This window comes from Nymphalis io, chromosome 30 (assembly GCF_905147045.1).
Source record: "Nymphalis io chromosome 30, ilAglIoxx1.1, whole genome shotgun sequence".
Lineage (NCBI taxonomy): Eukaryota > Metazoa > Arthropoda > Insecta > Lepidoptera > Nymphalidae > Nymphalis > Nymphalis io.
Window position 1 is genome coordinate 7,353,174 of NC_065917.1, and position 25,390 is coordinate 7,378,563.

At 39.5% G+C, this 25,390-nt stretch overlaps 2 protein-coding genes across 2 annotated transcripts; both read left to right on the forward strand.

Annotated features, from left to right (window-relative positions):
* The first annotated feature begins 2,470 nt into the window (after positions 1 to 2,470).
* On the forward strand, positions 2,471 to 2,944 carry LOC126779870 (uncharacterized). Its single transcript, XM_050503990.1, has one exon. It carries the CDS (start codon positions 2,471 to 2,473, stop codon positions 2,942 to 2,944), a length of 474 nt encoding a protein of 157 aa, XP_050359947.1.
* Positions 2,945 to 24,378: 21,434 nt separating this feature from the next.
* On the forward strand, positions 24,379 to 25,290 carry LOC126779871 (uncharacterized). The gene has a single exon (XM_050503991.1). It carries the CDS (start codon positions 24,379 to 24,381, stop codon positions 25,288 to 25,290), a length of 912 nt encoding a protein of 303 aa, XP_050359948.1.
* The last annotated feature ends 100 nt before the right edge of the window (positions 25,291 to 25,390 follow it).

Here is a 25,390-nt window from a genome sequence, read left to right on the forward strand (position 1 = left end):
ATTTCATCTGACATAGCCCTATTTAGGGGAAAAACCCCCAAGTTGGCAACACTGTATAAAAAAAAAGTGGACCATCCATATAAACTTTCATATATTTAACACTAGCGGACAAATTTTTAATAAACCATCATATGTGATCGAGCAAATTTTCACTCATAACTCATTGTTATTCAGTCAGTTAATTAATCAGTGTCAGAGTTTTTAGTACGTATATAACATACATGCAAAACGTCTATGCTTATGTATAAATAATATTGCAATATATAAAGGCTTATATATATATATATATATATATATATATGAAAATATAATATGGAACTAATGGCTTCTTATGTATGTACACACATACATCCAATTTCTAGTTAATATTAAATAATTATATGACTAGATTTATGGAATAACGTACATACACAATGGATTGTTGGTGTTGGTGGCACATTGACAATATAAATGATGGTTAATATTTCTTAAAACGCCAATGACGCGGTGGAGAATTACCACCAAAATTTCATTTGAAATTAAAAAAGAGAAACAGAAATCGCAACAGTAAAAGGTTATGTCTTTATATTTGAAAATATGTACATTCAAAAACATTAATTTAATAAACTTGAGCGTCTCCAAAATCTTTGCATCCGATTCATATTTGGTCTTCGTAAATATGATCACGTTTCTGAATTTCGTAAAAAGCTCAAGTGGCTCCCAATCCGGCTTCGCAGGAATACTCACATCCTTCAACTTCTGTACTGTATTCTGTTCAATCCGTCTTCTCCTTCATATCTAAAAGAACGTTTTCAATTTCTTAGTTCTTCACATAGCCATAATCTTCGTTCTGAAGAGAATTTGATTTTAAAAATACCACCTCATACAACATCTTTTTATAGTGACTCATTTACAGTCCATTCAATTCGTCTTTGGAACTCTCTTCCACTAGAAGCAAGACGTGCACCAACTATTACTTCTTTTAAAAAAATGATAAAAGAGCACTATCTTGCTTCATGAAGAAATACTGCAATTAAATATTTTATTTATTATGTAAGTATCTATAGTATGTAAATGTATATATTTATAATGTGTATGTATATTATATTATTATATAATTATATATTTATGGAATATTTATTTATGTATCGTATATATACATATATATATTGTATCTATTTTTTTTTTTTTATGTATTAAATAATTGCACACCCCTACCATCCTATCTCTCTCCTCTACCAAAGGTTGCCTGGAAGAGATCGCTGTTTTAGCGATAAGGCCGCCTATTGTACATTTTTCTTTTCTTTGTTTTGTTTTACTCCTATTATTTTTGTCTATATTGGTGTGCAATAAAGAGTATATAAATAAAATAAATTCTTAGTTATACCATGTTTGCCTATCTACCCTTCCGTGACGCCACGGTGACACGACTATGATAATATTATCGTATGTTAAATTGTTATAATAATAACTTATTTAGAAGTTAGTTGACTTAAAATTTCAAATAAACTGAGATTTAAATTAAATATTCTTATTTAAAATCAAAATAGCACTGTGGGACCTACATTACCTACCACACGCAGTGTCCATACAAAACATCAAGCATATGACCGTCGCGAGCCGAAGGCGCGCGGTTACCAAAACGTAGGAGCACATACGCCGAGTTTTGTATGGACACAGATAGGCGCGTATTTATATTGTGCCCCCCGCGGCGACGGTGCGCCCCTCACCTCTCGTACAATTCGTAAGAAATAATTATTGTTCTTACATACTCACTCGCTATTGGTAGAAAAGCCAATGTTTTGATTTGTACATAATTTTCTTAAAGAATTTTATTCTTGTTATAGCCCTTCCGATTGGTAAACCGGTAATTAAATTGTAACTCACATTATAATCCAATTTCATTGGTTATAATGTGAAACTTTTTATTGGAGACGAATTTCTGTAAATATTGTTTATTGGTTATTAATAATTTTCATTTTTGTATATATATCTGTGTAAATTTCAAATAAAATCATTCCACCTGAAGCATCAACAAGTTTATTACGATACTCAAGAAACCTCCGAAATAGTTAGGGAAGCAAGAGCCCTACAGTGGTGACCTACCGACGTTGAGAAAATGGATCAAGATACTGCTGCTCAAGACCCCAAACCTCTGGCCGAGGTAGACCTGGCAGCCATCTCCGTACAGTCACGGATACTACCATTCTGGAGGGACCTTCCACGAGCCTGGTTCATACAATTTGAAGCTGTCGTCGACCCCTTGAAGACGTCCGATGATCAGAAGTTCCGTTACGTCCTGCAACAGCTGCAAGCCACGGACCTGCAACACGTCACCGACATTCTATACGACACGCCGGCTACTGATTAATACATCACATTGAAGAACCGACTACTCGCCGTATATGAAAAATCAGACGTAAAGAACTTCCAGAAGCTCGTCAGCGGTCTACAGCTGGGTGACCAGAAACCCTCTCAATTACTTCGCAAGATGCGAGAACTAAGCGCCGGTATGATTACGAACGAAGGGCTCCGTATCGAGTGGCTTAACCATTTACCTACTCAGATACGCGTTGTTCTATCCGTAAATACCGAGTCATCACTCGACACACTCGCCGCCATGGCCGACAAGATGGCGGAATACTCCGAGCCCGCGATGATCGCCGCTGTATCGACCGCAACAACAACTACGAACGACGCCGTATCAACACAAATAGCAATGTTATCGAAGCAGCTAGAAAAATTGTCGCTACAAATCAACGAAATACGCGGCCGCTCCACACATCGTCAATACCGTCGCTATCGCTCCCAGTCAAGGCCACGATCCAATTCAAACTCAACAAGAAACAAATCATCTGTGAAGCCCGGCGATGCCACGTGGGAATGTAAATACCATTACCGATTCGGCGATAAAGCGAAGCGTTGCGAATCGCCGTGTTGCCGAAGAAACAAAGCTTTAAACTAGCTCCGACATCGACTACGGCGGACCTCGATGTCCCTACTGCCAGCAACCGCCTATGTATCTACGATCGCAACACTCGAGAACGTTTCCTCGTGGATACCGGCGCCGATATATCCGTATTATCAGCATCAAATTATAGAAGCAATACAAAAATCGAAAACGCCTGCAGATTATTTGCCGCAAACAACACACCTATCAAGACGTATGGCGAAAAAACGTTAAGATTGGATTTTGGTTTACGACGAAACTTTCTATGGACATTCATCATCATCGCAAGGTACATATAATGGTACAGGTAATCGGCACAAACCAAGCCTATTACCACGTACTGAAGCAATATCCAGATGTACTTCGACCCATGTCACTCAAACAACCTTCGAAGCATAACGTCGTCCACCATATCGAGACAACTGGCCCGCCACTCTACGCCCGTCCGCGTCCGCTTCCACCGGATAAGTATAAAGCTGCAAAGACTGAGTTCGAGAATATGCTGGAAATGGGCATCTGCAAACCGTCAAATAGTCCCTGGGCGAGCCCGCTACACGTTGTGAAGAAGAAGGACGGCGGCTTACGAGTTTGCGGTGACTACAGACGTCTAAATGCGATCACACTACCCGACCGCTATCCGATACCTTGCATACAAGACTTCACATATCAACTTCATAACAAGACAATATTCTCGAAGATCGACTTAAAAATGGCTTACTACTGGATACCAATTGCTGAGGAAGACGCACAGAAAACCGCGATTATAACTCCATTCGGTTTGTTTGAATTCAACTGCATGACCTTTGGACTACGTAACGCGAGCCAGACATTCCAGCGATTTATGCACGAAGTACTCCGAGGCGTCGAAAACTGCTTCTGTTTCGTCGATGACATCTTATTATATTCCGAAAACGAAGAAAAACACATTGAATTATTACATCAAGTATTACAGCGATTAGAAAAATTTGGCGTCACACTGAAAATAGAAAAATGCGAATTCGGAAAAAGCAAAATTAATTTTCTCGGTTACGAAGTCTCAGCGGACGGAATCAAACCGACTGAAGATCGCATCGAAGCCATTTCAAAATATCCGAAACCGAAAACCATCGTCGAGTTACGTCGCTTCCTAGGCATGTTGAATTTCTATCGAGACTGCCTACCACATCAAGCCGAACTTCAACACGAACTCAACAAATATTTGCACAACCGTAAGAAAAACGACAAAACCCCGATCGAGTGGACACCGGAAGCCGACATAGCCTTTGAAAATTGCCGTCAAAGCATTTTAAAAGCTTCAACTTTGACTCATCCGCTACCCAGTACACAACTCAGCATCATGACTGACGCTTCAGATCACAGTCTCGGCGCCATACTACAACAGAAAGTAAACAACGAATGGAAACCGCTCGCATACTTCTCAAAAGCAATGAGTGCTACACAACGCCGCTACAGTGTATACGATCGCGAATTACTAGCGATCTATACAGCTGTAAAACACTTCCGACGACTCATCGAGGGATGCGAAGTGACTGTGTACACCGATCACAAGCCACTTGCCTACGCACTACATCGCCAAGCAAATAGTACCGACACTCCGAGAAGAGAACGACAATTACATTTCATTAGTCAATTCTGCTCAAATATCAAACACATACAAGGGGAAGAAAACACAGTCGCCGACGCTCTCTCACGCATAGAAGACATTCAATGCCCGACGATCATCGATTTCAATCAATTAGCCATCGATCAACATAACGACGAAGAACTAAAATCATTACGAAGACAACCTAACTTGAAATTCGCCGACGTCGCGATGCCTGGGATACAGCAGCCAATTACATGCGAGCTGTCTACCGCGACGCCGCGACCGTACCTACCGAGCATTTATCGCTACGCAGCATTCAAAGCGCAACACGATCTATGCCACCCGAGCGTGCGGACATCAAGAAAACAAATAAGTTCGAAATACTTTTGGCCGAACATGAACACAGACATCGGTACATGGACTAAGGCGTGTATTAATTGTCAACGAGCAAAAATACATCGACACGTCGTCACACCCTTAGGCGAGTTCCCGCCGTCACAGCGCTTCGAACATATACACATCGACATAGTCGGACCGCTAAGACCGTCGAAGGATTGTCGATATCTAGTGACTATGATCGATCGCTGTACGAAGTGGCCCGAAGCAGTACCGATACAAGATATAACAGCTGAAAACGTCGCAGAAGCCTTATACGAACAATGGATCGCACGTTTCGGTTGCCCGCTGCGTATATCAACGGATCAAGGACGTCAGTTCGAATCCGAGCTATTCAATTCTCTCATGAAAAGATTCGGAATTACAAGAATTCGAACTACTGCATACCACCCGCAATCGAATGGCCAAATTGAGCGATGGCACCGAACCCTGAAAGCTGCACTGATAGCGCGCGAAGCTACAATTCAATGGACGGACGAGTTACCCACCGTGCTACTCGGTTTACGCACGGCGTTACGCAGCGATAACAACTTTAGTCCGGCAATTATGACCTACGGTACTACTCTGCGCATACCCGCGGATTTCTTCGTACCTACACAGTCGACTCACTGTTTATGATCTCCTGGTACATTAACACTCTAATCCTAATTATACATCTCTGAAACTAATTGACTCTTTTAATCTAATCGTTCGGTGAGACCGACTCACTGTTTATGATTTCCTGGTACATTAACACTGTAATCCTAACTGGAACTATCGTAATATAATCGTTCGGTGAGACCGACACACTGTTTATGTTTATCTCCTGGTACATTATCACTGTAATCATAACTGGAACTAATTGACTCTTTTAATTTAATCGTCCGGTGAGACCGACTCACTGTTTATGATCTCCTGGTACATTAACACTGTAATCCTAACTGGAACTAATTGACTCTTTTAATTTAATCGTCCGGTGAGACCGACTCACTGTTTATGATCTCCTGGTACATTAACACTGTAATCATAACTGAAACTAATTGACTCTTTTAATCTAATCGTTCGGTGAGACCGACTCACTGTTTATGATCTCCTGGTACATTAACACTGTAATCCTAACTGAAACTAATTGACTCTTTTAATCTAATCGTTCGGTGAGACCGACTCACTGTTTATGATCTCCTGGTACATTAACACTGTAATCCTAACTGAAACTAATTGACTCTTTTAATCTAATCGTTCGGTGAGACCGTCTCACTGTTTATGTTCTCCTGGTACATTAACAACGTAATCCTAATTCTAAATATTTGAAACTAATAATAATAATATCCTGGGACATTTTTCACACACGGCCATCTGATCCCAAATTAAGCTTGTACAAAACTCGTGCTATGGAAACCAGACAACTGATATACTACTGTTATAAATCAAACAATTATTAAAATAAAAAAAGATTTATTTGGCCTTCGGCCTCAAGTACATACACAATTTATGACTTTAAACAAACATAAAATAATTAGTAATATAATTAAATCGGTAATTATTCGGGCAGAGCTTCCGCACACTTCAAAAGTTAACGTAATAATGAGCTCTTATCGCCAACATCTCGTCTTATATAGGCAGGTGTGGTGTTGCTGAATTAAAATATTAGTCTTCCTCCAACACGGCCTCTCCTGACGGGGCTGCGTCCCTTAAGCCCTCAGATGAACTTGTGGATGGACCGGTAACACCCACAACATCCGATAACTGCTCAGCATTGTCATCATTGGTTTCTGAGGAAATAAACACACAAAAATCCATCATCAGTCACGTCTGTTCTATTACTCAACAAGGAATATATTTGTATATTTGTCAACTACACAAGTCAGTTTGAATAGACTACATAGGTTTTACACAGGTCTGGTCCCACGCAACCGAATACCTCGCACAAACTCGTGTGTACGAACAGGTTTTATATCAGTCTATAGTAGGTCACCCCAGATACCTATACATCATGGATTTACACAGGTCTGTTGTCAGCTGCGCAACCGACTCACCCCAGAAACCATTGTGGTCAACCCAATACCGCGCGCACAGGTTTTACATGGGTCTTTTCCACTAGCACGTCTCACATTTACATGCTACAATAAATAAATAAAGTCAAGACAAATAACAACTCATGCACAACAAGTAAATACCTTCAAAAAATGCAGCACAAGTTTCAGGTGTCCATTCACCCTTCCATAAAACCATATATGTTGCAGCTACCCGAGTAGTTTTGCCATAGGCACCAGCCAACAATTGGACTTCGTATCTATCATTAGGGAGCGCCTTCGTTACTTTATAAGGGCCTCTCATACCAATATCAAGTTTCCCGGTGCTTTGAGAATTCTTGATCACGTAAATCAAGTCATTTACTTGATACATTTTAGGAGGTTTTCTATTTTTATTAACATAAGCATCTTGTTTGTTTCTATTATCGCGAATAAGCTCTTCAGCTCGTTGCCTTTTTAATTCGCGAGTCGCGTCGCGATTTGGATTTGAACCTTCGTAGGTTATGTCTTTAATCAAGCTATTTATTAACAGAGTAGTCGAATCGCTGCCAATGAGAAGATTAAGTGCCGGGTATTGGGTTGTCTTATGTTTAGTGATATTTAATACTAGTTGTAATTTCCACAATACTTTTGACCAATCATTTTTATTATAATTTACTTCAACCCTTATCATATTAAGTACTGTGCGGCAGTAACGTTCAACTTGGCCGTTTTCTTGGTGCATTTCGGGAGTAATAAAATGCACTTCGACACCGTAACCAGATATCCAGTTAATAAATTCGTAATTATCAAACATATGACTTCTATCGCACACTAGCTTTTTAAAAGTACCGAACAGCGATATAATTTGAGTTATTACACGCTTTACCTCACTACTATCTTGGCGTGTTAACGCGAACAGTAAACAATATTTTGTATATGCGTCAATTATAATGAGTACGTGTTTATGACCATCGCTATCTCTCAGCGGCCCGAGTACGTCGGCGTGATCACGTCAAATGGTACCGAATCTTTTTGCCACGAAGATATAGGTTGTAAAGGTGCTCGGGGAGTTTGTTTATGAGAAATGCAAATAACGCAGTGTGTGACATATTTCGCGACAAATCGTCTTAGACCGGGGAACCAAAAGTGCCGTAGGATCAGATCAATCGTCTTGTCTATACCGATGTGTTCATGCTCATCGTGGAAAACGCGTAACAAGCTTAATCTAAATGCTTTTGGTACATAACACAAGAATCGCGCTTGCTCACCCGTGACGTCGTATTTATAATACAAGAGGTCATTACGTTTTACATAACGCGTGTTATCTAATTCACCGTTATTTAATTTCTCTAACAAAGAAATGGTTTCCTCGTCACCTGCTTGTGCCACTTGAGCCCAATTTTGGGGCTTTCGAATGATATCGACAACATTGACCGGGTTTCTGCTTAAATAATCGACATGTGACATAAGTATGCCCTTACGATATTCTAGCGAGAAATCAAAATCCTGCATATACATCCACCACCTTGCAACTCTGGGTTGGAGATCCTTTTTGCGTTGCGTCATTTTTAGCGCATTACAATCTGTGATTATTTTAAAAGTTTTGCCAATTAAATATTGTCTAAAATGTTGCAATGATTTTACTACGGCAAGGGTCTCCAACTCATAGCTGTTGTATTTAATTTACTAAAATATACGACAACCCGTCTTTATGTATTTGCATAAGAATACCGCCATAGCCAATTGAACTGGCATCAGTATGTAATTCGGTCTTTAGTCAGGGTCGAATATAGCTAGAATTGGTTCATTTGTTAAATAAGAAATTATTTCCTGACGTGCGTTTTCATGTTCGTCGGTCCAGTCAAAAATTATTCCCTTCCTAGTTAGGGCTGCAATGCGCGCGGTCTTAATCGCGTGATTAGATATGTATCTACGAAAATACCCAGCGAGGCCTAGGAATTGCCGCACCTGTTTGACATTATTCGGAGGTGGTGATTTAACTAACGCGTCAATTTTATAAGTGCTCGGCCTAACCTGACCATCGCGTATAATCCTACCGAGATATTCGATTTCATTGGTTAGAAAAGTGCATTTCTTTAAGTTGATAGAAAATCCTGCCTCTGTCAAAGTTTTAATTACCGAATCTAATAAAATAAGGTTTTCGTTAATGCTTTGTGTCAATATAAGTACGTCATCGATATAGACTACAACCTGTCCGGCCTCAATAAAGGATTTTAGCGTCTTAGCAATAGTTTTCTGATAAAAAATCGGTGCATTTGCTAATCCGTAGGGGACCTTACAATATTCGTAGTGGCCTTCCGGGGTAACAAATGCCGTCTTATGAATAGACTCCTCAGCAACTCTAAGTCGGTGAAACCCAGATACCATATCTAAGGAACTAAACCAGCAAGCTTTACCTAATCGGTCTATGTAGTCATTAATCAACGGTAGGGGATGTCTAGTTTTATCAGTAATCCGATTCAGTGCACGGTAGTCCACCACCATTCTATCAGAACCATCTTTCTTTTTCACCAATAGAATTGGGCTAGCGTACTCCGAGTCAGATTCACGAATTATACTTTTATTAAGCAAATCTTTAACTATTTCGCGAACTTTTAATTTTTCATCGTGTGATAATTTATAGGGTCTATAATACACGGGTACATTAGTTGTCAGTTTAATATGCATTTCACTATTCTTTACAGTTGTGATCGCGGTACCACTTAAAAAGAATTTTGAATACTTGGCTAGAATCTTTAATAATCGTTCCCTATCTTTTCCAGACACAGACGTATTTACTTGTTCGGATAAACAAATTGAATTTACTGGCAAAATATTGCTTTCAATAGGTTCACTACGAATTATACGCTGACAATCACCGGTATCATCGACGATATAAAAATCAATTTCTATTGTTAAGTCACTGAATTCAACGGGCAACGTTACATATGATTCTGATTTCACTTCCATATCACCTAAGCCACGTAATAATTGATTTGTAGGTCTTAATTGACACGAAAAATGTTTAACAATATTTTTCGACATTAGAGAGACACATGAACCACTATCGATCAAAACATCTAACGGGATTCCCGAGATAACAGCAGTTGTTACGTCACGATTTTTATAACTACCCACAAGTTCGCGACAAAAATTAACACCATTATTGTTTCGTGAACTCGACCGTTCTTTGGCAAAACACATATTCTCGGAATGACCTACTTTTTTACAAAATGTACACTTCAACACATCAACACGAGACGTTGCCGGTAGCGCGATTGCTCTTTCGTTGTTATTATTATTTGTAGTTGTATTCAATCGTTTACTACAATCTACACTTTTATGGCCAAATTGCTTACAATTATAACATTTAATTGATTTTGAATCGTTTGAACTGTATTTGCGTTTTAAAAGGTTGCGATTTAAATTATTATTATTAGAGAATTTATCAAACCGACTATAGTTAGTAGATATTTTTCTATTTGAATTGTTAGAAGGTTTAACAAAGCTAGACAAAAACTCCACTATAGAATCGGGCGATAATTTAGCGTTAATAGCCATAGCGCGGATTTGTGGGTCTACGATTCCACGTATAATAATGGCAGTAAGTAGCTCGTTGCTTAGACCTTTAACTATGCGTAACCTTAAAAGCGATCTACGAGCATATTCGGCGTATGTGGAGTATTTGTCGGACTCTGTTCGCATAACGTCATAAAGAATATTCGCGACATCGACAGAGCGTGGGCATAAGGCTTTTAATTCTAGTTTGAAATTGGACCATGTGCGAATATCACTTGTCCATTGGCTAAGCCAGGTACGAGATTCCCCTTTCAGACAATGTCCGATGCGAGCAAGGCATTCTTTGTCGCCCCATTGGTTCAAAATACGCGCTCTTTCTACCTCATCACACCACGTGTCATGAAGTCATGAACACTCGGATCAAAATCAGAGACAAAATATCGATTGGATCTGACCTGAGCACACCTGATAGCGGTCAAGAGCCGCTCGGCAGCATTCGTCACCACATCTTCGGACTGCGATAACCCCGTCTGGCTGGTTTGCGGAGTCGGTGGCGGCGTAACCACGTGGTCGCGTGGCGGAGTCGGCGTCCCAGGCGTCGATGCGACTGCTGGTGTGGCGCTTTGCAGCGCGACAGCGCGACTAGTGCCAGCACTGACTGATGCACTGGCTTGCGTCTCCACAGACGCACGAGACTGCTCCTCCAAAGCGCGCAGTCTGGTCAGGATCTCTTCCATTGAGTTGGGTGGAGTTTGTCCTCGACGTCTTCGTTTGTTACGTTTATCGTTGTTCGACATTACACTGATGGAAGCATTGCCCGAATATTTAAATTACTAAACCGCGTGGGAGGGTAGAATTAAGTTTCATCTATAGCACCAGAAATGTGTTTGCGGCTATAACAGCCTTTGAATCCCACTTCTGATGTTATAAATCAAACAATTATTAAAATAAAAAAAGATTTATTTGGCCTTCGGCCTCAAGTACATACACAATTTATGACTTTAAACAAACATAAAATAATTATTAATTTAATTAAATCGGTAATTATTCGGGCAGAGCTTCCGCACACTTCAAAAGTTAACGTAATAATGAGCTCTTATCGCCAACATCTCGTCTTATATAGGCAGGTGTGGTGTTGCTGAATTAAAATATTAGTCTTCCTCCAACACTACATATACTACTTTTCTTATGTAAATACATATTTATACAGAAAATTACACCCAGACTCAGGACAAACAGACATGTTCATGCACACAAATGCAAACACTGTAATCCTTATTGAAACTAATTGACTCTTTTAATCTAATCGTTCGGTGAGACCGACTTACTGTTTATGATCTTTTAATCTAATCGTTCGGTGAGACCGACTTACTGTTTATGATCTTTTAATCTAATCGTTCGGTGAGACCGATTCGCTTTTTATGATCTCCTAGTACGTTAACACTGTAATCCTAATTGGAACTAATTGACTCTTTTAATCTAATCGTTCGGTGAGACCGACACACTGTTTATGATCTCCTGGTACATTAACACTGTAATCCTAACTGAAACTAATTGACTCTTTTAATCTAATCGTTCGATGAGACCGACTCACTGTTTATGATCTCCTGGTACATTAACACTGTAATCATAACTGGAACTAATTGACTCTTTTAATCTAATCGTTCGGTGAGACCGTCTCACTGTTTATGATCTCCTGGTACATTAACACTGTAATCCTAACTGAAACTAATTGACTCTTTTAATCTAATCGTTCGGTGAGACCGACTCACTGTTTATGATCTCCTGGTACATTAACACTGTAATCCTTACTGAAACTAATTGACTCTTTTAATCTAATCGTTGGGTGAAACCGTCTCACTGTTTATGTTCTCCTGGTACATTAACAACGTAATCCTAATTCTAAATCTTTGAAACTAATAATAATAACATCCTGGGACATTTTTCACACACGGCCATCTGATCCCAAATTAAGCTTGTACAAAACTCGTGCTATGGAAACCAGACAACTGATATACTACATATACTACTTTTCTTATGTAAATACATATTTATACAGAAAATTACACCCAGACTCAGGACAAACAGACATGTTCATGCACACAAATGCAAACACTGTAATCCTTATTGCAACTAATTGACTCTTTTAATCTAATCGTTCGGTGAGACCGACTTACTGTTTATGATCTTTTAATCTAATTGTTCGGTGAGACCGACTCACTGTTTATGATCTCCTGGTACATTAACATTGTAATCCTAACTGGAACTAATTGACTCTTTTAATCTAATCGTTCGGTAAGACCGACACACTGTTTATGATCTCCTGGTACATTAACACTGTAATTTATTTATTTATTTATTAGGGAAACATACAGCATATCGTATATTACAACTTAATATAATAATCATATTTTAACACTTATGCCAGTTAAGTTTCCACTACTGTTTTAACAGGGAAGTGGACTAATTTTGATGTTACATAACTATTTATGACAAAGTAAAATTTTAACGTAAATATGGTTATGGTTAATTACTAATAAGTATTTTTCACAAGATTATAAAATTTACTTAAACTATTTTTAAACAGATCAATGTGTTTATATTTTCTATTATGACTATTACAAGATCTTAGAATAAAAGAATTTTTGAAATAATTAGTTTTATAAATGGGTATTGAAAAAGTATCCTGAGAGCGAGCGTTAAAACGAGGACACTTAAATAAAATCTCACTGAGCAGATATGGAGAATCAATTAAATTATTTAATATTTTGTAAAGAAACATTTGGTCTCTTTGTTCTCTACGTTCTTCAAGTGGCATAAAAACAGAGTCAGGAAAAGTAAATTTGTATCGCAACCTCCTGATAAATTTGTTTTGTATATTTTCAATTAAGTTGACATATTTTGCATATTGTGGATTCCAAACAGTTGACGCATACTCTAAATGTGATCTAACGAAAGCATTGTACAAAATTACAAAGGTATGAATATTTTTAAAATCTGCCCCTTGCCGAAAGATAAATCCAAGCATTTTATACGACTTCATCACTATTTCCTCAATATGCTTATCGAATATAAGTTTGTTGTCTAGTTGTACCCCAAGGTCTCTCACCTCGGTTACCCTTTTTAATTTAGTATTAAATATGGAATAGTCAAAAATTATTTGTTCTTTTTTTTTCGAAAATGTAATTACACAGCACTTGTCAACATTAAGCTGCAAATTATTAGCAATGCAATATTGTCCTAATTTATTTAAATCCTCTTGTAAATGAAAACAGTCTTGATTATTTTTTATTATCTTAAAAATTTTAGTGTCATCAGCGTATAATAAAACTTGAGAATTTTTGAAACAATTAGTTACGTCATTAATAAAAATGTTAAAAAGTAAAGGGCCAAGGTGAGAACCTTGTGGTACACCCGATGTTACAGGAATAAAACTAGACGTATATCCTTTAATAGCAACGGCTTGAGATCTTTCGCGGAGATAAGATGTAAGCCAACGTAGAAGGTCACCATGTATACCGATGTTGTTAAGTTTTTGTAATAACAAATTGTGCGATATCTTATCAAATGCTTTCGAGTAATCAGTGTATACGACATCTACCTGAAAACCAACTTCCATATCACTCAATACTGTTTGCAAGAACTCACACAGATTGGACTCAGTGGATCGCTTATTAATAAAACCATGTTGGTTACAGGTAAGTAGAGGCCTTAATAATGGAAATATCGTATCATAGACAATCTTTTCAAAAAGTTTTGGAATAACTGACAATTTAGAAATACCACGATAGTTTTTTATATCGTTTTTATTTCCAGACTTATAAATCGGCGTAATTAAAGATTTTTTCCAAATAGTTGGTAATAATCCGTTGTCCGATGATTTTTTGAAAAGCATTGTTAAAGGCACACATAACACTTTACTGCAGTTTTTTAAGAAAATGGGATGTATTCCATCTGGACCATAACCCTTGGATGTATCTATGTTCGATAAATTTCGTTCTACTTTTTTGTCAACAATCTCGATAGAGCTGATGATAGTCTGATGTGCGCCAGTAGAATAGTGATCCATTGTTTGATTTCCACTATTATCCTCAAAAACTGAATGAAAATAAGAATTAAACATATTTGCTATATCGTGTCCGTTGTATCCAACCTGAGAGTTAAAATACATTACATTAGGTACAGATGTATGACCTTTTTTAGTCTTTATATAGGACCAAAACTGTTTTGAGCTAAAACGAATATTATTCTCTGCTCGTTCCAGAAACTCATTATAATACGTTCCTTCTAAGTTTTTTGATTGTAGTCGTAATTCAGAGAACTTGTTATAATCGTTTTGTTGGCCATAAATTTTCCATTTTTTGTGGAATTTTAATTTTTTATTAATTAATTTTATCAAGGGTCGCGTAAACCAGCGTGGATATTTATTGATCTCATTTATACACTTAGACGGGACAAATGTCTCTATAATGTGATTTACGATAAGATAGAACGTATCAACTGCCTGACTAATATCTTTGTTTTTAAATTCGTGTTGCCAGTTGACTTTAGCTAATTCAAAATTAATTTTATCATAATCAGCGCTGTGAAAGCGACGTACAACACGAATAGCTGGATTTAAATTTCGCTCAATGCTATTCATATCAACTTTAATACAAAGGGAAGGATGATGTTCATCTTCAGGTTCTGATAAAGGGTCCACACGAGATATGTTACAATTCAGATTGGAAAGTACTAATCCTAACTTTTTTTTTTTTTATATGTCCGGTATGGCAAATGACTCTACTCCACCTAATGGTAAGTGGTAGTAGAGTCCAAACGCGACGACGGCCAGTACAGTCGGGAAGAATGTTCTGAACTAGCCGTCACCACCTTGCCGGCCCGCAAGATGCCTCTTCACGCCTCGTTTGAAGGAACCCGGGTTGTAAGAGGAGGGGAACACGTGAGCTGGTAAGGAATTCCATTTTTTGGTAGTGCGATAAAGAAAGGAGTTGCCAAATTTCTTTGTGCGCGATCGAATTGATGTCACAGTTAGGCGGTGACATCGAGAACCAGCTCGCGTGGACTTAAGAAGGAAGGGGGAAGCAGGAATTAGAGAGAATAATTCCTCAGAGCACTCGCCGTGATACAGTCGATAGAAAGCGCTCAGTGCTGCTATCTCGCGACGCAATTGTAAAGGTTCAAGGGTGTTTGTGACCTTTACGTCGCTAATAATGCGTACTGCATGTCGCTGCAACCGGTCCAAGGCCTCCAGTAGGTACTTAGCGGAGTCATCCCAAAGGTGCGAGTAATATTCAACGCAAGATCGTACCTGTGTTTTGTATAACAGGCACAGTTGTTGTGGCGTGAAAAAACGCCGCACCTTGTTTAGAACTCCGAGTTTTCGTGAAGCTTTTTTTATAATAGCCTCGATGTAATTATATGCCCTTGGACTAAGGTCGCAGCGAACGTCCATCCCCAGCATGGCGATTTTGCTTTGTATCATCAGCGGTATGCCACAGAGGGAGGGATGAGGGTAAAATGGTGACTTTTTCGCTGTGAGAGCGCATACCTGTGTTTTCTTGGCATTAAACTCAACAAGATTATCAGAACCCCATTTGGCAATGAGCTCTAACGTCCTATCGAGTTCAATGACAAGATTCTCCCGCCTCTCCTCAGTTTCCGCCCGCCCAGCCACTGCGCGTCCGTGGTATCCACCATGCACTGTACTATCATCTGCATAGCAATGTATGTTCCCAAGGGAGAGCATATCATTGATATGCAAAAGAAAGAGTGTGGGAGATAGCACAGATCCCTGGGGGACCCCAGCATTCACTACATAGAATTGTGAAGCGCAACCATCTACTAAAACACGAAGGCTACGCTTGTGTAGGAAGCTGGCAATCCAGGTGCATAGCTGAACAGGCAGACCATATGCCAGTAGCTTGGAGAGAAGACTTCTGTGCCAGACCCTGTCGAAAGCCTTGGAGAAATCGAGGCTGACAGCCAACGATTCTCCATGCTTGTCGATAGCTTCACCCCAGAGGTGTGTTACGTACGCTAGAAGATCACCTGTGGACCGTTTTGGTCGAAACCCGTACTGACGATCATTAATTAGACAGTGATCTTCTAGGTAATGGATCAGTTGGTTGTTTAGAATCCGTTCAATCACCTTACAAAGTACTGAGGTGATAGCTATTGGTCGATAATTTGCCGGGTCAGACCGATCCCCTTTTTTGGGAACCGCTTGCACATTAGCTCTTCTCCAAGCCTCCGGCACACATCCCAAAGAAAGAGAAAGTTGGAACAGGCGCGTTATTACAGGAGACAGCTCCGCCGCGCACTTCTTCAGCACAATGGCTGGTATTCCATCAGGACCGCTAGCTTTCCGTATATCAAGTGATTGCAGCTCCGCACGCACATCACGTTGCCTGATTTTGATGTCAGGCATCGTGTGGCCACATGAAGGTATTGTTGGTGGCTGCGCACTACAATCATCGATCACAGAGTTGTCGGCAAAGAGTTTAGCCAGGAGGTCGGCTTTTTCCTGCGCACTGTGAGCTAGCGATCCGTCCGGATTTCTGAGCGGTGGCAGCGAAGGTTGGCAGAAATTGTTTTGCTTAGGCTTGGTCAGACGCCAGAAGCTACGGGAGCCCCTAGGATGCGAAATAAGGTCATGACTAATCTGTACAATGTACTGTGCATCCGCTCTCGTGTATGCCTTCCTACAGGACTTGGAATTTTTATTGTAGTTTGCTTTCAGTGAGTCAATGTTAGATGCCCCGCTAATGCAGCCGTTGATCCACGTGCGATATGCCGCCTGCTTAGATGATACAGCGTCGGCACATTCACGAGTGAACCAACGGTTACGCGTACCCCTATTGATGAGATCTGAGCTAGGAATGTAGTATTCCATTCCTAACATGATCTCATCAGCAACAGCAGCGGCACTAGCTGTCGGGTCATTCCCACTGAAGCAACGTTCCTTCCAAGGGACTGACGCATAGTAATCCTGACATTCCACAACCTGATATTGTATGTATTTACAAAAGAAAAGTAGTATATGTAGTATATCAGTTGTCAGGTTTCCAAAGCACGAGTTTTGTACAAGCTTAATTTGGGATCAGATGGCCGTGTGTGAAAAATGTCCCAGGATATTATTATTATTAGTTTCAAAGATTTAGAATTAGGATTACGATGTTAATGTACCCGGAGAACATAAACAGTGAGACGGTTTCACCGAACGATTAGATTAAAAAAGTCAATTAGTTTCAGTTAGGATTACAGTGTTAATGTAACAGAAGATCATAAACAGTGAGTCGGTCTCAGCGAACGATTAGATTAAAAGAGTCAATTAGTTTCAGTTAGGATTACAGTGTTAATGTACCAGGAAATCATAAACAGTGAGTCGGTCCCACCGAACGCGGATGGCATTAATCGAAATAAGATCAATGTTAAATATATTCGATTTGACCCTCAGAACATCCGACGCCGACGATTCCGGCGACCAGTGCTACGGGAGTCTACCCCCGGAGCCTCGTTTCGATAACGTCGAGTACAAACTGCAGCTGGTCTCGCCGTGCGAGCGACGCTTCCAGCACCTGGTGACGCAAGTGAATAATAAATAATATTAAATATATAACATTATATATAACTTAGGTAGCTAACTGGGTAGGTATCACCCACTCATCAGATATTCTACCGCAAAACAGCAGTACTTGGTATTGTTGTGTTCCGGTTTGAAGGGTGAGTGAGACAGTATAATTACAGGCACAAGGGACATAACGTCTCAGTTCCCAAGGTTGGTGGCGCATTTGCGATGTAAGCCATGGTTAACATTTCTTACAATGCCTATGTCTATGGGCGTTAGTGACCACTCACCATCAGGTGGCCCATATGCTCGTCCGCCTTCCTATTCTATAAAAAAATATATTTATAAGGCTTCGTATCCAGAAGTTTTTGATTCGATTATCATGTAGAGATCCTATACGTGTGTACTCGTAATAAGGAGATGACGCCTTATCCCAGCTGTGGGTAAAAATGCTGTTTCATTTTTAAACAAATTAAATGATACCTACTCAGTCGCGACAAAAACCGACTTTGTTAATATTATATTGTAATATCATTTATTTTATCCTCAGATAAATATTTTATGGTCAAGAAACTTAGTTGTAATTACAATGGCAGTATAAAATTTGATCTTGAAATTGTAATGACTTCATTGGTTGATGGTATGTTAGCTGTTTGTAGTGCGCAATACAATAATTTTTCTTTTCTACAGTTGAACTCGATAACGGTAGAGGGTTCGCTCGCCTGAACATGTTCAGGCATTTGCACGAAGTGAAAAGTGGTAGGACGTCCTTGCTCAGCCACGAGATACTCGGCTTCGATGCTCAGGTGCGCTAATGATTATTTTGACATTTATTTAAATTAAGAACAATCCCCCACCCACTTGCAAAGCCCGGGCAAACACCACTGCACTTTGATGTGCTTAATTAATGGGCACATTGTCAGGAGATCTGCTTTTATGGGATGAAGTATTGCTATGTATATCCATCAACCCGCATTGAAGCAGCAAGCTAGAGCTCCAAATCACAAGTGGAGGGGAGGCCTTAGCCCAGCAGAGGTGTTATTTTTTTATAATAAGTAAATAGAAAAAAAAAGTAAAAGTAAGTTGTACACTAGAAGTGAGATTTGGAAGCGTGTAAAGACATTGTTTGCGCCTGAACTCTCTAATTTTCACCCTGGGATTATGTAAATGTCTATGTCCCACTGCTTGGCTAATCCCTCTTCTCCCTTTGATGAGGAGCTTATTCCAATACGCTGTTCCAATTTAGTGGTGCTAATCTGGGTTTTAACACGCTATCATTGGTAACGATTTACACATTCTATTCACTACCATCTCGGTTCTCAATAGGATTAAGAGTGTGTGGGAATAGAGACTGTCTGTGCTTGCACGCACACACAAGTACCATTATTAGTCCCGTGCAGTTGTCTAAACCGTTCGTATCCGTAACAGCCTGTGAATGTCCCACTGCTGGGCTAAAGGCGGGTTGGTGGAATACACATGTGGCAGAATTTCAGTGAAATTAGACACATGCAGGTTTCCTCACGGTGTTTTCCTTCACCGTCAAGCAGAGATGAATTATAATCACAAATTAAGCACATGAAAATTCAGTGGTGCTTGCCCGGGTTTGAACTCACGATTATCGGTTAAGATTCACGCGTTCTTACCACTGGGCCATCTCGGCTACAAGTTGTCTAAACATCTGTATCTAGTTTTCATACTCATTTTTCAATTATATTAATCTTTGTAAAAGCTTCCGTTATTCTATTATCCAGTTGTATGATGGCGTATGTTACACCCCGTTAACGATAGATGGCGCTCATTTCTGCTCATCCTGAATCGAAGTGTAGAAGTGATTGTTTTTGTAATCTAATAAATTGTAGTTTCATTTACCTAATCCCAGGTATCAGTGTTGCAGAACTATCAATAGTTTGACCTCGAAAACTATTATCGACAGTACTTCCGAAAGTATCGTCTTGTGTCAATATTGTCGATATTATCGATAGTTACTATAGCTCTCTGTTCACAATACTATTGATAACTCGTTTGCCTGCCTCGTTGGTCTAGTGGCTTGATATAAGACCGCAGACCCCGGAGGTCCTGGGTTCAGGACGGGCCAATAAAAAGTTATTGGGTTTTTCTGTCAGAAAATTCTCAGTAGCAGCCCGGAGTCTGGAAGTTGGAAGTGTGTACACTCCCGTGCCTCGGAAAGAACGTAAAGTCGTTGGTCCTGCGCCTGAACTCTTTCCGGTCGTTTCGGATCGCCGTCCCATCGGATTATGAGAGTTAGGGAACAGAGAGTACACCTGTGTTTGCGCACACACTTGTGCACTATAATATCTCCTGCGTAGTTGGCTAATCTCTCTTGAGATTGGCCGCCGTTGCCGAAATCGGTCTGGAGGACATTATTATTATTAATACTATTGATAACAGCAATCCATAGGTATTCATTCGATAGTAACGATTTAATAAAACTTCATTAATAATAGTGTTTTTACTGGGCCTACTACATTACTTATCTTGAGAAAGCAATAATAATATAATAATAAAAATGATAACCCCACCGACGTATCTTTACATTGCCGACGTGGTGGGGCTTGTGCGCTTCAATGATTCTTAGGGCTATGCCTATAGATCTACTCATGTTGGATTGGCCTAAGATGAGAAAACAGACCAAGAGAGATACAACCCAAGCCAAGGTGGAACAGCGTACGCCGAGGGCTCCATGGCTAAGGGGGTGCTTAGTCGTTAGTATGCGAACTTTAGAGACAAGGGGACCTCTAATTTAATTTACCCTTATCACAGTGAATGCAGGGCTCTGCTGTGATTGACTTTTATGTCCCTAGCTACTCGTGGGAATAATATGATAACTAGGTCTAAAACTAAAAAATATATACAGGCGAACGTGCCATCGTTAGAAGAAGAGTCCACGCAGACTTCTAATTCATACTCTAAATCTTTATTCCCATCAATACCCTCTTCATCAACAATTTTGTATGCATCTTCACCAAATTCATCATCAACCGGTGCTCAACTGGCGGATGTTGCACAGGAGATAAATTTTGTCAGTGAACCTGTGCCCACCACCAGTGGCGTAAAAAAACGTAAAAAATGGAGTATGGAAATGAATAAGTTCATCCTACGTATCTACCTATATCTTACAAATTTAGAATCAGACACAAATTCATATCTTTCTTCATTACATATAAAATTTATAGATAAATATCCACATATGGAAGTAAGCAGACAGAGAATTGGTGACTAACGTAGAGCTATTAAACAAAAGAAATTTTTATCACAAGAAACCATTGATCAGATTTACGATGAAGTTAAAACAGAATTGCAAGTAATCCAAACTCAGATACAACAAAACGCCACAAATCTTAAAACATCCCTTAACACACTAACAGGAAAACGTATGAAATGGACAAATGAATGCAAGGAAGCAATTATTAGGATTTATTTCAAAATAACACAATTAGAGACTAATAAGACCGCTTATAGAAAACGTTTGTATGAAGAGTTTATAAACTTATACCCAGAGTTTACACACATTACAGAGCAAAGATTAGCGGATCAACGAAGGGCAATAATAAATAATAAATATGTTAAACAAGATAGATTAACACTGATTAAACAACAAGTAGCAGATGAATTACATTATACACACACACTAACGGAAGACACAGATAATGAACATTTACAAACAACAGAACAAAGTAATATTACACACTACGATGCATTCAAATCTAATTCAGAAACAAACTCACAAGCTAGGAAAATGCAAAACACTACAGTTACATGCACTGATTCCGTTACATCAACCCCTATCGATGAACAAAACATAGAAAGTATCACCCACGATCATGATATGACTTTAGAAGAAAACACTGAAATAGAGAACACATTCGTTCATGCTCTAGAACATTTTTGTGATACTGAACCAACTAGCAGACCATACATTCCTAAACAAAGGACTTCTAAAATGTTTTCATTAATAATGAAATACATAGATACGATGATACTGACAAAATTTGTAAACACTGATACTGATTTTATCACTCTACAGACAATAATTTACTGTGCAGCATGGACAGCAGCTAAATGTAATGGGGCAAGAATGACATTCTTAACACAAAACAACCATCAAAACAAATCATACAGAAAACCTAGCTGGCAAAGAAGATTAGAAAATAAAATAAGGAAGTTGCGAGTCAATATAGGCAGGTTAACACAATTTATTAGAGGAAATAGAAACCGAAAAGTAGTAGCTGCAGTAGAACTCATAAAGACACAATATCAATCACACGCACAATATGAAAATACAAACACGCATATAGAACACTTCTTAGATACCTTAAAACAGAAACTCAATGCAGCAGCTAGTAGACTTAAGAGATATTTGACGTGTACTGCCCGTAAAATAGAAAACAAAACATTTGCTAACAATGAAAAAATCTTCTATAGAATTTATTATCTAACTGCAAAGATAATGAGCAAAATCTAGAAATACCTCCCCCTGAAATATTTCGACAATTCTGACAACTAAGACATGGGAAAACCCCATAGAACATAATGAACATGCAGACTGGGTTAACGAAATAACTACACATATTCCAGAGATGGAGTTCAACTTCATACCAATAGAAACATTTATAGATGTCATCAAACGAATGCACAATTGGAAATCCCCAGGCTCAGACAATATTCACAACTATTGGTACAAGAAATTTAGTAGCATACACTCATACATACATAAGTACTTAAATACATTCATTCAATCACCACATTTACTACCGAAATATATAACACTTGGAATCACATACTTAGTACCTAAAGATAAACATGATACCACAAATCCAGATAAATACCGACCAATAACTTGCTTACAAACCATATATAAAATTTTATCAGCTTGCATAAGTGAAGAAATATACAAACATTTAACTAAACATAATATATTAGCCGAACAGCAAAAGGGGTGTAGAAAAAATAGCCAAGGTTGTAAGGAGCAGCTTACTTTTGATGCAATCATTTTAAATAGTGCGGTAAAATCAAAAACAGATATCCATACTATGTTTATTGATTATCAAAAAGCCTTTGATTCAGTCCCGCATAGCTGGTTATTGTATGTCTTAAAATTGTATAAAATAAACCCTACCCTCATATCGTTTCTTAAAAATTCGATGCAAAACTGGCAAACTGTATTAAAAATAAAACAATCGTCCATGAAATCTCTAACTACTGAACCAATTCGTATCCAACGAGGAGTTTTTCAAGGAGACGCTCTGAGCTTCCTCTGGTTTTGCTTGGCCTTAAATCTCTTTCACTCTTGTTAAATAAAACCAATACAGGATTCACACTTTACGGTAATAACACCCAATATAACTTATCACAACTCATGTACATGGACGATATAAAACTCTACTCCACTGACAAAAACACGCTGCTTGAGTTAGCAAGCATTACGGAACAGTTCTCAAAAGATATTCATATGAAATTCGGAGTTGACAAGTGCAAAATTCTGTCAATCTCGAAAGGAAAAATCCTTAATAATAGCTACACACTCGAAACTGGTGAACAAATTGAACCAATGGATGAACTAAGCACAAATAAATACCTTGGTTTTAAACAATCTAGGCAAATACTACAAACTACGACAAAACAAGAACTGCTTACAAAATTCTCGCACCGATTAAATCTCGTATTAAAGACACACCTTAACTCTAAAAACACAATAAAAGCTATTAACACATTTGCCATACCCTTACTTACGTACTCTTTCGGAATAATACAATGGTCAAAAAGTGACATAAAAAAATTGCAGCGTACTATAAACACTCACTTCTCTAAATATAGGAAACATCATCCAAAATCTTGTATTCAAAGGCTCACACTACCACGTAAAGAAGGAGGAAGGGGATTATGAGTGGCGAGTGCACAATGCGTCTAAACGTAGCACAAACATCACCTGATCAACTACGTCATGGATCAGGTGATGTTGCAGTGGTCTGATGTATGTCGTCACACGTATGGATACGCCCCTTCGGCAATATGGTCGCATGCGCATCTATTGTCCTCGCAGCGACGTCACACGCTTGACCACACCCCCAGCAAGATGGCCGCATGCATCGCTTTTGTTTTCGCCTAGGAGGTCCCAAAAGTGGCAAGCACGCGTGGTGGTCATCGTGAGAGGGGAATGCCTATATAAGCGCTGTTGTTGTTGTTTATTTTTAATAAATTAATTATTTCAACTATTTTTACTGTGCGCTCTAATGTAAACATTGTTGACTTGTCACAATAAATAACTCTTAAAGTCTGCCGGAGTTTTTAATTGGTGGTTAAGCTGCGATCCTCCTCACTGGTGACCCCGACGTTTGAAGCACGAAGAAGAAGAAGACCTTTCAAGATGTCAATGCCGGACGCTCCATTATCACGTGACGCCACAGCTGTTACCGCCCTTCCGGCCACTGGAGAAACGATGCGAGTTAGAGTGAGAGTACCTGTATTCAACCCAGATGATCCAGAATTATGGTTCGCACAGCTCGAAGGCCAATTCACCCTGTCCGGCATCCGAGAAGACTCCACGAAGTTCTATTACGTACTAGCGCAACTGGAACCACAGCACACGGCGGAAATAAGGGACCTGGTCGTAGCTCCACCTTCCACCGGCAGGTACGACAAATTAAAAGCCAAATTAATACGGAGGCTGTCAGCTTCACAAGAGCGTAAAATAAAACAACTGCTAATGCACGAGGAACTCGGTGATAGAAAGCCCACACAATTTTTACGGCATCTACAACACCTAGCTGGGCCAACTGTTCCAACCGATTTTATCCGTACCATCTGGTCAAGTCGACTCCCAACGCATTTGCAGACGTGTATAGCAGCGCAGCATACGAAGATGAGCCTTGAAGACATGGCAGAGCTTGCCGACCGTATCAACGAAATCGTTCCAGCAACATTGCAAGTGTCCGAGCAAGTAGCCGTGCCAGTAGCCGGTCGAGTAGCCGGGCAAGTAGCCAGTGCATCTAGTTCCACTCTAGGAGTACCAAGTACTAGTTTCGAAAGCCTGAATCAGACCGTAGCTGAGCTGAGCAAGCAGATGGAGATACTTAGCATGCAACTTAACCGAAGACAGCCACGATCCCGCTCACGATTCGCCATAGACAGATCGCGACGACATTCCCGCGCACGTTCCCGCTCACAAACAAATAACTACCCGTACTGTTGGTACCATCATAGATTCGGCGAGCGCGCACGCAAATGTATTCAACCGTGTAGCTACAAGAAGATGGGAAACTCTCAAGGCAGCCAGTAGTGGCGGTAGACGACTGCCTTATAATTTCGGGCCGCCTGTTCATCACGGATCGCAAGACCAAAGTGCAATATTTAGTTGACACCGGTTCAGACCTCTGTGT

Bases quoted from the DNA above. Each gene is read 5' to 3' on its own strand.
- LOC126779870 (XM_050503990.1), top strand. From the start codon at position 2,471: ATGCGAGAACTAAGCGCCGGTATGATTACGAACGAAGGGCTCCGTATC.
- LOC126779871 (XM_050503991.1), top strand. From the start codon at position 24,379: ATGTCAATGCCGGACGCTCCATTATCACGTGACGCCACAGCTGTTACC.